The following is a 13,277-nucleotide window of genomic DNA, read 5'->3' on the forward strand; positions in this document are numbered from 1 at the left end:
AGATGGGTGGGGGATAGACTAGATGGGTGATGAAGGAGGGCACTTGTTAGGATGAGCACTGGGTGTTGCATGTAAGTAATGAATCCCTGAATTCTACCCCTGAAACCAACATTGCACTGTATGTTAACTAATTAGAATTTAAATAAAAATTTGCAAAGAAAAATAAATCCACCAACTGATGAATGGATAAAGAAGTTGTGGTTTATATATACAATGGAATACCACTTGGCAATGAGAAAGAATGAAATCTGGCCATTTGTAGCAATGGGGATGGAACTGGAGAGTGTTATGCTAAGTGAAATAAGTCAGGCAGAGAAAGACAGATACCGTATGTTTTCACTCTTATGTGGATCCTGAGAAACTTAACAGAAGACCATGGGGGAGAAGAAGAGGGGAAAAAAAGTTACAGAGAGGGAGGGAGGCAAACCATAAGAGACTCTTAAATACTGAGAACAAACTGAGGGTTGATGGGGGGTGGGGGAGGGGGAAAGTGGGTGATGGGCACTGAGGAGGGCACTTGTTGGGATGAGCACTGGGTGTTGTATGGGACCCAATTTGACAATAAATTATATTTTTAAAAATATAAATAAATACAAGAAAAGAAAGATAAATAAATAAAACTGGTTAGGCCAAATGAACTATATTCATGCTACTCTCCCACAGCAGTGTCATCTCACTTGGTAAGAAAAACTGGCACCCAACATCCTTTTTCAATATTGTGGGAACCATATTCTTGTTAATTACACTAGAATTTTAGCTGGTGATTATTATGCTGGCTTTTACTTTTGAAAAGTTATTGCTATATGTCAAAATATTTTTTACATCTGTTAACAGTATTGACCAAAGTTCCAAAAGTGGAGTGTTAGTACCAGTGTGAAAAAGAGCACTCTCATATCAGTAACTTTGGAATAGAAGTTTCATGTGATAGGAAACATTGTGTCCACATTACTATGGTTTTTTTCATGCTTAGAAGCAAAAATACACCCCACTGATTATAGATTTACGTGCTCCAAGAATGCATCAATCCTGTTTAACATTTATTCCTACAAAGAACTTAATCTCAAAATATTTGAGATTTTTAAAAAAATTTAATTATATGAGAAAGAGTGGGGAAGGGGCTGAGAGAGAGGGAGACAGGGCATCCGAAGCAGGCTCTGTGCTGACAGCAGACTTGAACTCACAAACCGTGAGATCTTGACCTGAGCCGGTCGGACCCTTACTGACTGAGCCACTCAGGCACCCCTGAGGTTTTAATCTTAAAGACCACTAGAAACATACTCTCAAAAAATTGCAACAGCTTTGAACCTGGTGTAAAGGAACAGATAGGATTTATGAAATGATAAAATAGTGAGGTGAAAACTGGACAAAAATTTTAAAGCACCAAGTTAGAAACTTAAACAAATTCTTCAATATAAAGAGAAGCTATCAGAATGAGTGATTCAAGGAGGCAGCAGAAAAAATTTGCCATACCATATTCTCTATATCACCATGGAGATAAATACTACTCTAACTTCATTATTTGGACAAATGAGGATTGACAAATGCCTAAATGCTTTTAGTAAAACAACTTTGCTTAAGGGATTATTAATGTCAATAAGGTGACAATTTTGAAGCGTATGGTGGTAATAAAGCTAACATATCTTTGTTAATGTAAAGTAATGATTGTTATTATTGCCAACAGATAAAGAATAGGCTATTGACCTAAATGAAGTTAAGTCAAAGAAAGACTTAATACCATGATTTCACTTATATATGGAATCTAAGAAACAAATGAATAAAGAAAAAAAAAAAAAACCAGACTCTTAAATACAGAGAATTGGTGGTTGCTGGAGAGGAGGTGGGTAAGGGGATGAGCAAAATAGATAAAGAGGTACAAGAGGTACACACTTCCAGTTATAAAATAAGTAAATCATGAAGAGGAAAAGTACAGCATAGGAATATACTCAATAATATTCTAATAACATCGTATGAAGACAGATGGTGACTACACTTACCACAGTACCCAATGCATAATGTATAGAATTGTCAAATCAACATGTTACGTACTTGAAACTAATAACACTATATGCCAATTACACTAAAAAAAAAAAACAACAGAGCATTAACTAATGCTTTAGATTTCTGAAAACAGTTTACATTACAGAAAGAATTTTTAAGTTCCTTAAAGGAATAGACCATGTTCGATATGACTCATTCTGCTGACTGAATAGTTCACACACAATAAGAAATACATAGCTACTAAGGTGACTTCTCTGACATAACTCATTACTACTTAAGAGTCTTTATAGCCATGTGACTTTCTAAATGCTCTTTTCCTAGCAATATATAAAAGGAAAGAATAAGGTCAACGATTGCCTTCTGGCTAAGGGATTAGGGAAAAAGTACTCTGGAGAAACTCCATGTGAGCCATTTCCTTAATTCTCCAACTACTAACCAGGAAAACATCACAGGTCCTCTCCTCCTCTCTCTCTATATATTTTCAGGTACAAATTTAGTATTTTTAGAACCCGTAAGCATAAAAATGATAGTAAATAATATTAATCAAATGGATGAACAGAGTAGGCCAGAAAGATTCATCTTTTTTCTCCATGGTTTAAGTGGAATCTCCCTTTTAAAATTCTTTTTTTTTTTTTTTTTTTTTTTCAACGTTTATTTATTTTTGGGACAGAGAGAGACAGAGCATGAACGGGGGAGGGACAGAGAGAGAGGGAGACACAGAATCGGAAACAGGCTCCAGGCTCTGAGCCATCAGCCCAGAGCCTGACGCGGGGCTCGAACTCACGGACCGTGAGATCGTGACCTGGCTGAAGTCGGACGCTTAACCGACTGCGCCACCCAGGCGCCCCTAAAATTCTTTACTATAATGCATACTTAAGTTCTGAACATTAGAGATATCTGAAAATGTTACCAATATTAACAATAGAAAGAATTTTAAAGGTAATTATCTTTATGTAGTGGAGCTAAAAATAATTTTTGTTTCTTCTTTACATTTTTAAATTTTTGACAGGAATAGGTACTTTTATAATCAGTAAAAAAAGTTACTGTAACTTTAAGGAAAACATAATACTTGCTCATTCACATTTACATTTTCCATGGGCAATTTGTATCCAAAATGATTTCTGCCACCTAAAATATTCACAGAAAGTATGTAATCATGCAAAATAAATTTTGTTAATAACCGAAACAAAATATATATGTATATGTATGTATGTGAGCATATATATATGTATATATATATGCTATGAAAAACTTTCAATATGAATTCTAAAGGTAAATATTAAAGACTTGGCCTAATTTACATGGACTGAAATTTCATTAAAGTAAAACTTAGAAGAGAACTCAGTGATTCATTAAAAAGGAATAGCATCCCAATCACAGGGGTCCCAGAAGATGAAGAGAGAGAAAAAGGGGTAGAAGGTTTATGTAAGCAAATCACAGCAGAAAACTTTCCTAACCTGGGGAAAGAGACAGACATCAAAATCTAGGAAGCACAGAGAACTCCCATTAGATTCAATAAAAACTGACCATCAACAAGACATATCGTAGTCAAATTCACAAAACAGACAGACAAGTAAAGAATCATGAAAGTGGCAAGGGAAAAAAAGTCCTTAACCTACAGGGGAAGACAGATCAGGTTCACAGCAGACCTATCCACAGAAAGGAGTGGCAGGATATATTGTGCTGAATTAGAAAAATATGCAGCCAAGAATTCTTTATCCAGCAAGGCTATCATTCAAAATAGAAGGAGAGAGGGGCGCCTGGGTGGCTCAGTCGGTTAGGCCTCCGACTTCGGCTCAGGTCATGATCTCGCGGTCTGTGAGTTCGAGCCCCGCGTCGGGCTCTGTGCTGACCACTCAGAGCCTGGAGCCTGTTTCGGATTCTGTGTCTCCCTCTCTCTCTGACCCTCTTTCATTCATGCTCTGTCTCTGTCTCAGAAATAAATAAATGTTAAAAAAAAAATTAAAAAACAAAAACAAAATAGAAGGAGAGATAAAGAGTTTCCCAGACAAACAAAAACTAAAGGAGTTCCTGACCACCAAACCAACCCTGCAAGAAATTTTAAGGGGGGACTCCCTGAGGGGAGAAAAGATGAAACAAAACAAAACCAAAGCAACAAAGACTAGAAAGGACCAGAGAACATCACCAGAAACTCCCAACTATATAGGCAACACAATGGCAATAAATGCGTATCTTTCAGTAGTCACTCTAAATGTCAATGGACTAAATGCTCCAATCAAAAGACATAGGGCAACAGAATGGAGGAGAAAACAAGATCCATCTATATGCTATTTACAAGAGACCCATTTTAGACCTAAAGACACCATCAGATTGAAAGTAAAGGGATAGAGAACCATCTATCATGCTAATGGTCGCCAAAAGAAAGCCAGAGCAGCCATACTTCTATGAGACAATCTAGAGTTTAAAATAAATTCTGTGGGGCGCCTGGCTGGCTCAGTCGGTTGAGCGTCCGACTTCGGTTCAGGTCATGATCTCACGGTTTGTGAGTTCAAGCCCCACGTCAGGCTTTGTGCTGACAGCTCAGAGCCTGGGGCCTGCTTCGGATTCTGTGTCTCCCTCTCTCTCTCTGCTCCTCCCACGCTCACACTCTGTCTCTCTCACCTTCAAAAATAAATAAACATTAAAAACAAAATTTAAAAAAATTAAAAAATAAAATAAAGACTGTAACAAGAGATGAAGGGTATTTTATCATAATTAAGGGGTCTATCCCCCAAGATGACCTAGCAATTGTAAACATTTATGTCCCCAACTGGAAGCACACAAATACATAAATCAATTAATCACAAACATAAAGAAACTCATTGACAATAATACCGTAACAGTGGGGAACTTCAACATCCCACTTACAGTGGACAAGATCATCTAAGCAGAACATCGAGAAGGAAACAATGGCTTTGAAGGACACACTGGACCGGATGGTCTTAACAGATATATTCAGAACATTTCATCCTAAAGCAGTAGAATACACATTCTTCTCAAGTGCACATGGATCATTATCCAGATTAGATCACATACTGGGACACAAATCAGCCCTCAACTAGTACAAAAAGATCGATATCATACCGTGCATATTTTCAATGTTTATTTATTACTGAGATAGAGACAGAGCATGAGTGGGGGAGGGGCAGAGAGAGGGGGAGGGGGGGGGCACAGAACCCGAAGCAGGCTCCAGGCTCTGAGCTGTCAGCACACAGCCCAAAGCAGGGCTCGAACTCACAGACCGGGAGATCATGACCTGAGCTGAAGCCAGACGCTCAACCGACTGAGCCACCCAGGCGCCCCAAGTGTTCATACTGTGCATATTTTCAGACCACAATGCTATGAAACTCGAAATCAACTACAAGAAAAAATTTGGAAAGACAACAAATACTTGGAGACTAAAGAACATCCTACTGAAGAATGGATGGGTTAACCAAGAAGTTAAAGAGGAAATAAAAAGTATATGGAAGCCAATGAAAATGATAATACCACAGCCCAAAGCTCTGAGACACAGCAAAGGTGGTCACAAGAGGGAAGTATATAGCAATCCAACCCTTCCTAAATAAGAAGAAAGGTCTCAGATACACAACCTAACCTTATACCTTAAAGAGCTAGAAAAAGAACAGCAAATAAAACCCCAAACCAGCAGAAGACGGGAAATAGTAAAGATTAGAGCAGAAATCAATGCTGTCTAAATCAAAAAAATAGAACAAATCAATGAAACAGGAGCTGGTTCTTTGAAAGAATTAACAAAATTGATAACCCCCCCAGCCAGTTTGATCAAAAAGAAAAAGGAAAGGACCCAAATAAATAAAATCAAGAATAAAAGAGGAGAGATCACAACCAACACTGCAGAAATACAAACAATAGTAAGAGAATATTATGAGCAAGTATATGCCAATAAAATGGGCAATCTGGAAGAAATGGACAAATTCCTAGAAACATATAAACTACCAAAACCAAAACAGGAAGAAATAGAAAATTTGAACAGACCCATAACCCATTAAGAAATAGAATTAGTAATCAAAAATTTCCCAAAAAACAAGAATTCAAAGCCAGATGGCTTTCCAGGGGAATCCTACCAAACATTTAAAGAAGAGTTTAACACCTATTCTCTTAAGCTGTTCCAAAAAATAGAAATGGAAGGAAAACTTCCAAACTCTTTCTATGAAGCTAGCATTACCTTGATTCCAAAACCAGACGAAGACCCACTAAAAAGGAGAAAGAATTACACACCAATTTCCCTGATGAACACGTATGCAAAATCCTTGACAAGATACTAGCTAATGGGATCCAACAATACATTAAAAAAATTATTCACCACAACCAAGTGGGATATATACCTGGGATGCAGGGCTGGTTCAATATCCACAAAACAATCAATGTGATATATCACATCAATAAAAGAAAGGACAAGAACCACATGATCCTCTCAACAGATGCAGAGAAACCATCTGACAAAATACAGCATCCTTTCTTGATAAAAACCCTCAAGAAAGTAGGGATGGAAGGATCATACCTCGAGATCATAAAAGCCATATATGAAAGACCCACCATTAATATCATCCTTAATGGGGAAAAAATGAGAGCTTTCCCCCTAAGATCAGGAACACGACAGGGATGTCCACTCTTGCAACTGTTATTCAACATAGTATTGGGAAGTGCTCACCTCAGCAATCAGACAACAAAAAGGAATAAAAGGCATCCAAATAGGCAAAAAGGAAGTCAAACTTTCACTCTTCACAGACGACATGATACTCTATATGGGAAACCCAAAAGATTCCACCAAAAAACTGCTAGAACTGATCCATGAATTCAGCAAAGTCACAGAATATAAAATCAACGTACAGAAATTGGTTGCATTTCTATACACCAATAATGAAGAAGCAGAAAGAGAAATCAAGGAATCGATCCCTTTACAATTGCACCAAAAACTATAAAATTTCTACGGATAAACCTAACCAACGGGGTGAAAAATCTATACATTGAAAACTATAGAAAGCTTATGAAAGAAACTGAAGACACACACAAAAAAAGAAAAATATTCCATGCTCCTGGATAGGAAGAACAAATATTATTAAAATATCAACATTTACCCAAAGCAATCTGTATATTCGATGCTATCCCTATCAAAGTAACACCAGCATTCTTCACAGAGCCAGAACAAACAATCCAAAAATTTGTATGGAACCACAAAAGACCCTGAATACCCAAAGCAATCCTGAAAAAGAAAACCAAAGCTGCAGGCATCACAATCCCGGACTTCAAGACGTATTACAAAGCTGTAATCATCAAGACAGTATGGTACTGGCACAAAAACAGACACTTAGATCAATGGAACAGAATAGAGAACCCAGAAATGGACCCACAAACGTATGGCCAACTAATCTTTGACAAAGCAAGAAAGAATATTCAATGGAATAAAGACAGTCTCTTCAGCAAGTGGCGATGGGAAAATTGGACACCGACATGCAGAAAAACGAACCTGGACCACTTTCTTACACCATACACAAAAATAAACTCAAAATGGATGAAAGACCTAAATGTAAGACAGGAAGCCATCAAAATCCTAGAGTAGAAAGCAGGCAAAAACCTTTCTGACATCAGCTGTAGCAACTTCTTAACACGTCTCCAGAGGCAAGGGAAACAAAAGCAAAAATGAACTATTGGGACCTCATCAAGATAAAAAGTTTCTGCACAGCAAAGGAAACAATCAACAAAAGTAAAAGGCAACAGATGCAATGGGAAAGGTATTTGCAAATGACGTATCAGATAAAGGGTTAGTATCCAAAATCTATAAAGAACTTATGAAACTCAACACCCAAAAAAACAAATAATCTCGTGAAGAAATGGGCAAGAGACATGAATAGACACTTTTCCAAAGAAACCATCCAGATGGCTAACAGAAACATAAAAAAAATGCTCAACATCACTCATCATCAGGGAAATACAAATCAAAACCACAATGAGATACAACCTCACACCAGTCAGAATGGCTAAAATTGACAACACACAATTCTGGGGCGCCTGGGTGGCTCAGTTGGTTGAGCTTCCGACTTTGACTCAGGTCATGATCCCATGGTTTGTGAGTTCGAGCCCCATGTTGGTCTCTGTGCTGACAGCTCAGAGCCTGGAGCCTGCTTCCCATTCTGTGTCTCCCTCTCTCTCTGACCCTCTCCCCGTTCATGCTCTCTGTCTCAAAAATAAATAAACATTAAAAAAAATAAAAAATTAAAAAAAAAAAAAAACACAAGAGGGGCACCTGGGTGGCTCAAGTTGGTTAAGCATCCAACTTCGACTCAGGTCATGATCTCACAGTCCATAGGTTGGAGTTTCCTGTCGGGCTCTGTGCTGACAGCTCAGAGCCTGGAGCCTGCTTTGGATTCTGTGTCTGTCTGACTGTCTGTCTGTCTCTCTCTCTCTCTCTCTCTCTGCCCCTCCCCCACTCACACTCTGTCTCTCTCAAAAATAAATAAACACTAAAAACTTTTTTAGAAATAATAACATAAAATAAATTAACAACACAAGAAACACCAGATGTTGGCAAGGATGCAGAGGAAGAGGATCTCTTTTGCACTGCTGGTGGGAATGCAAAGTGGTGCAGCCACTCTGGAAAACAGTATGAATATTCCTCAAAAAGCTAAAAATAGAACTACCCTATGACCCAGCAATTGCACTAGTATTTATCCAAGGGATACAAGTGTGCTGTTTTGAAAGCGCACATGCACCCCAATGTTTATAGCAGCACCATCGACAATAGCCAAAGTATGGAAAGAGCCCAAATGTCCATCAACAGATGAGTGGAGGGAGAAGATGTGGCACGTATATATACAATGGAGCATTACTCGGCAATCAAAAAGAACGGAATCTTGCCATTTGCAACAACGTGGATAGAACTAGAGGGTATTACGCTAAGTGAAATTAGTCAGAGAAAGACAAGTATCGTATGACTTCATTCATATGTGGAATTTAAGATACAAAACAGATGAACATAAGGGAAGGGAAATCAAAAATAATATAAAAACAGGGAGGGGGACAAAACATAAGAGACTCTTAAATATAAATATCAAACTGAGGGTTGCTGGAGGGGTTGAGGGTGGAGGCATGACTGAATGGGTAAGGGGCACTGAGGGAGACACTTGTTGGGATGAGCACTGGGTATTATACATAGGGGATGAAACACTGGAATCTACTCCGGAAATCATTATTGCACTATATGCTAACTAACTTGGATGTAAATTAAAAAATAAAAAATGAAATAGAACAAAACAAAATAAAACTTCTAAATTCCAGCAGATTGAGCAACATGTAAATTTTTAGTTTTGTGAATGTGGGCCTGAATGTGATGTGAACGTCGCTGCTTAATGAAACCCTGATTATACTTCTTTCTCTGTAGTATAAACTTTAACTTCAAATGTTTCGAGCTGTCATTTCTACACAGCTCCCCAAAGCTCCTACTGCAGGCAGAGAAGTCCCTACCTACTCTGTCTTCCCCTGTGGCTTTCTTCAACAGCACTTACATTCTGACTTCATGACTTGACCTTTTAAGTCCCAGAAACCACAGAGAAAACTAAAGAAATAGTTATTTGATTTTGTTTTACTAATTAATGGAATTGTAAACAACATTCTTTGCTGACAGAGTATACAAATTCGTATACATAGTTAAATTGTCTCAAAGGAATTATTTTGCCAGAAGATCACCTAAAAAGTGTTAGGTAGTAGTGTAAGATAAGAAAAATTCTTTCTTTTCTTTTTAAAAATTCCTACCTCATCAAATCCAGCAGCTTGCAAATCTTGAAGCATTTGTGGATTAACTTCTGAAGTACTCCGACTTGTTTCATTTGCAAACGGTTGTAGAGAGTTTCGAATTTCCAGTAAGGCTTTATGATGGGTCCCGAATTTGGGTGGATTTCTAACTTGTCGAGGATCTTCAGTTGACATTTTACTTATGTTATGCTCAGCTTTAGCAGCATCTGATGGTTTGGATAAATTCCTAAGGGATTCCCGAATTTCTTGCAACATTTGCCGGCTACTGCCAGAGTAGTTACTGGCAGGAAAGGTCTTAGGCCTCATTTGTCTATATCCTTCTGGCTTTTCACTCCTCTTCATGAAAACATCTATATTTATAACCCACACAAAGGACTTCTTTAAGAGCTACTTGATAGATTCAGAGCTTTCTCTTGAGCAAAACTGAAAAAGATCCTTAGCAGAAGTCGCCAGGAATGATGAAATTCTTCACAATCGGAATAATTAACCCTATAAAAGAAAAATAAATAAAAAGTATAAAATGATTAATAAAGCAGTACCATGTATTTGGGGGGAAAACACTGATTTAGTAGTTAGAGACCTGTGTTATAATTCTGGCTCCATTAAGGATGGATGCAACAAGTTAGTTAACCTTTGTGCCAATTTCTTAATCCATAAAATCACCTCAAGTACTGGTTGTGGTGATAAAATGTAATTTTAAGAGTGCTTAGCTGGGGTGCCTGGCTGGCTCGGTTGGAAGAGCATGTGATTGTTGATCTCAGGGTCACTGAATTTGAGCCCCATGTTTGGTGTAGAGAGTACTTAAATAAATTAAAAACTTAAAAAAAAAAGTGTGCTTAGTAAGCATATAAAGTATACACAAATGGGGCATCTCGGTGGCTCAGTCAATTAAGTGGCCACCTTCAGCTCATGATCTCATGATTCACGAGTTCGAGCCCCACATTGGGCTCTATGCTGATAGCTCAGAGCCTGGAGCCTGCTTTTTGGATTCTGTGTCTCCCTCTCTCACTGCCCCTCCCCCGCTCATGCTCTGCCTCAGTCTCTCTCTCTCAAAAATCAACATTAAAAAAAAGTATATACAGATATAAGGGATTACTAAGAGAATGATACAATGGACAACCTCTCATCAACTTCACCTTGCAGCTATGATTCTAGATTTTACAAATTAGACTTCAAGTATAAGATTTCTTTAGAAGAAAGGGTACTATTGTTGCTTTAAAAAAGTTTTTAAGCCAGTAGTCCAAAAGATACCTTTACACTTCAAAAACAGATACTTAGGTGTATTTCCCAAACTGTGGACTGGGACTCTAGAGACAGTAAGATTATTAGCGATAGGATGGGGGAAAGGACCTCCATGGACAATATGTCTTATTCCTCACTTAAGGATGAATGTCTTCTAAAACACACTGGAAGAACAGTCATCTAAAGCCTACTTAAATGTCCTCACTGACAGGGAAATCACCAATGCAAGAAAGCCATTCCACTTGTGACCTGCATCAAGTGTTAGAGATATTTTCTTTTGTGGAACATCGTGAAATCCCACTCAGTGCATACTAGAGCCTGTAACGGGCTGGTGGTGCTAAACACCTCTGCCTACATCCTTACTTAACCATCATCCTAACACCCTGTGAAGCAGGTTTACCATCTTTACTTTGTGTACGAGGAAACTGAGGTTCAGAGAGTTTGGCTAAAACAGTTTGTAAGTGGTACCACTGGGATGGAAACACTGCTGATTATCATATATTAGGAGCCTATTTCTATTCTTATATATTTTTAAGTAATCTCTACACCCAAAATGGGGCTCGAATTTACAATCCCAAGATCAAGAGTCACATGCTACACCAAGCCAGCTGGGTACCCCATTTCCATTCTTACAAATGTAATCACCATTCACGTTACACAAAAAGCTCTACGGACAGATACAGACACATCCTTCTAGTCATTTAGGGCTCAACCCTATGTCACCTTTTCACCCACCCTTTCTCTGGTAACCTAATTGTCCTATTTTCTTAGTAGTATTCATTACTATCTAAACTTATTTTACTTGTTTAGTTGTTAAATGTTTATCTCCTGAGAACAGAAGACCTTATTTGCCTCATAACCAGTCTGTTCACCACTGATATCAGAGCCTGCCTGACACACAGCGAGTGACATACAATGAATGTATACTTTGACAAATGAGAAATAAACGTGTGTCTTCTAAACATCCCCAATTCCTTTAAATGTTCTCTAATTCTAGCCATGTTCTTCTGGATATACTCTAGCTTGTCAAAATCCCAGAGGTGAGAAGAGTAACGGAAAAACAAAAAAATTATTCAAGCACCTGTTCTGTTAATTTTGGCAACGTGAACTCATGCATTTACTTCTCTCAAAAACTGTCTCCTGAGGCATAAAATGGTTGGAGTAACATGGTTTAAGTTAAGGCTTGAATAAGGATTAGGAAAAATGCAATACAACTAAAGGAACACAAGTGTTCGAGGATGAAGTGTGTTCCTTGCAACAGCACCTGTAACGGCAAAACATGCTATCAGTCCCAATGCGCATCAGCACCTGCTGGAGCAAGTCACAGCACATCGATACGTGACAGGGTACCTGGTAAAAAGAATGAAGCAATTCTGTCTAAATGTACTGACAAGAACAGCCACCCGTAATATATTCTTAAGCAAAAAGGGCAAGTTTCAAGACTATAGATAAAACAAAGCCATTTTAAAATTAGATTATGGGGGTGCCTGGGCGGCTTGATCGATTAAGCTTCTGACTTTAGCTCCGGTCATGATCTCATGGTTTATGAGTTGGAGCCCTGCATTGGGCTCTGCACCGACAGTGTGGAGTCTGCTTCAGATTCTCTGTCTCCCTCTCTCCCCGCACTCCCTCTCCCAAAAATAAATAAATACACATTAAAAAAATCAACTTTAGGGGCACCTCGGTGGCTCAGTCGGTTAAGTGTCAGACTTCGACTCAGGTCATGATCTCACAGTCCGTGGGTTCAAGCCCCACGTCGGGCTCTGTGCTGACAGCTCAGAGCTGCAGTCTGCTTTGGATTCTGATTCTGTGTCTTCCGCTCTCTCTGCCTTTTCCCCACTCGTGCTCGCTCGCTCTCGCTCTCTCTCTCCAAAATAAATAAGCGTTAAAAAATAAAAATAAAATCAAATCAAAAAATAAGACGATGATAGTTGTATTGCTCTGTAAATATACAACCACTGAATTGTATACTTTAAATGAGTAAATTTTATGGTATATAAATTATATCTCAGAGCTGTTAAACACTTTATTTTTAAAAATTCCACTTATGTATATTCATTATATACGCCCATGCACGAATGTTTGCAGCAGGCCTGAAAAAGGATGAAGTCCTGAAGTAGACCATCAAAGCACAGTTTCCTGATGACTTCAGCTCAACAATCAGTACTTTTGTGATACAGTTCTTAATTAGTTATGATCGATCCAATTCTACTTGACAAGCAGCCCACATTTCTCCATTTTGTAAAAACAAAAACTGTCATTTTGTTGCT

The 13,277-nt window shown here is 38.3% G+C and overlaps 1 protein-coding gene across 3 annotated transcripts in view; it reads right to left on the reverse strand.

Annotated features, from left to right (window-relative positions):
* LATS1 (large tumor suppressor kinase 1) overlaps positions 1-13,277 on the reverse strand; it is a 52,809-nt gene that overhangs the window by 22,512 nt on the left and 17,020 nt on the right. For all 3 annotated transcript variants that reach the window (XM_060616882.3, XM_060616883.3, XM_078447450.2), the window contains exon 2: positions 9,766-10,254. In XM_060616882.3, the coding sequence (XP_060472865.1) occupies positions 9,766-10,107 (342 nt within the window). In that variant the 5' untranslated portion in view covers positions 10,108-10,254. The remainder of the gene's footprint in view (positions 1-9,765; positions 10,255-13,277) is intronic.

The sequence above is a fragment of the Panthera onca genome, chromosome B2 (genome assembly GCF_046562875.1).
Source record: "Panthera onca isolate mPanOnc1 chromosome B2, mPanOnc1 haplotype 2, whole genome shotgun sequence".
NCBI lineage: Eukaryota > Metazoa > Chordata > Mammalia > Carnivora > Felidae > Panthera > Panthera onca.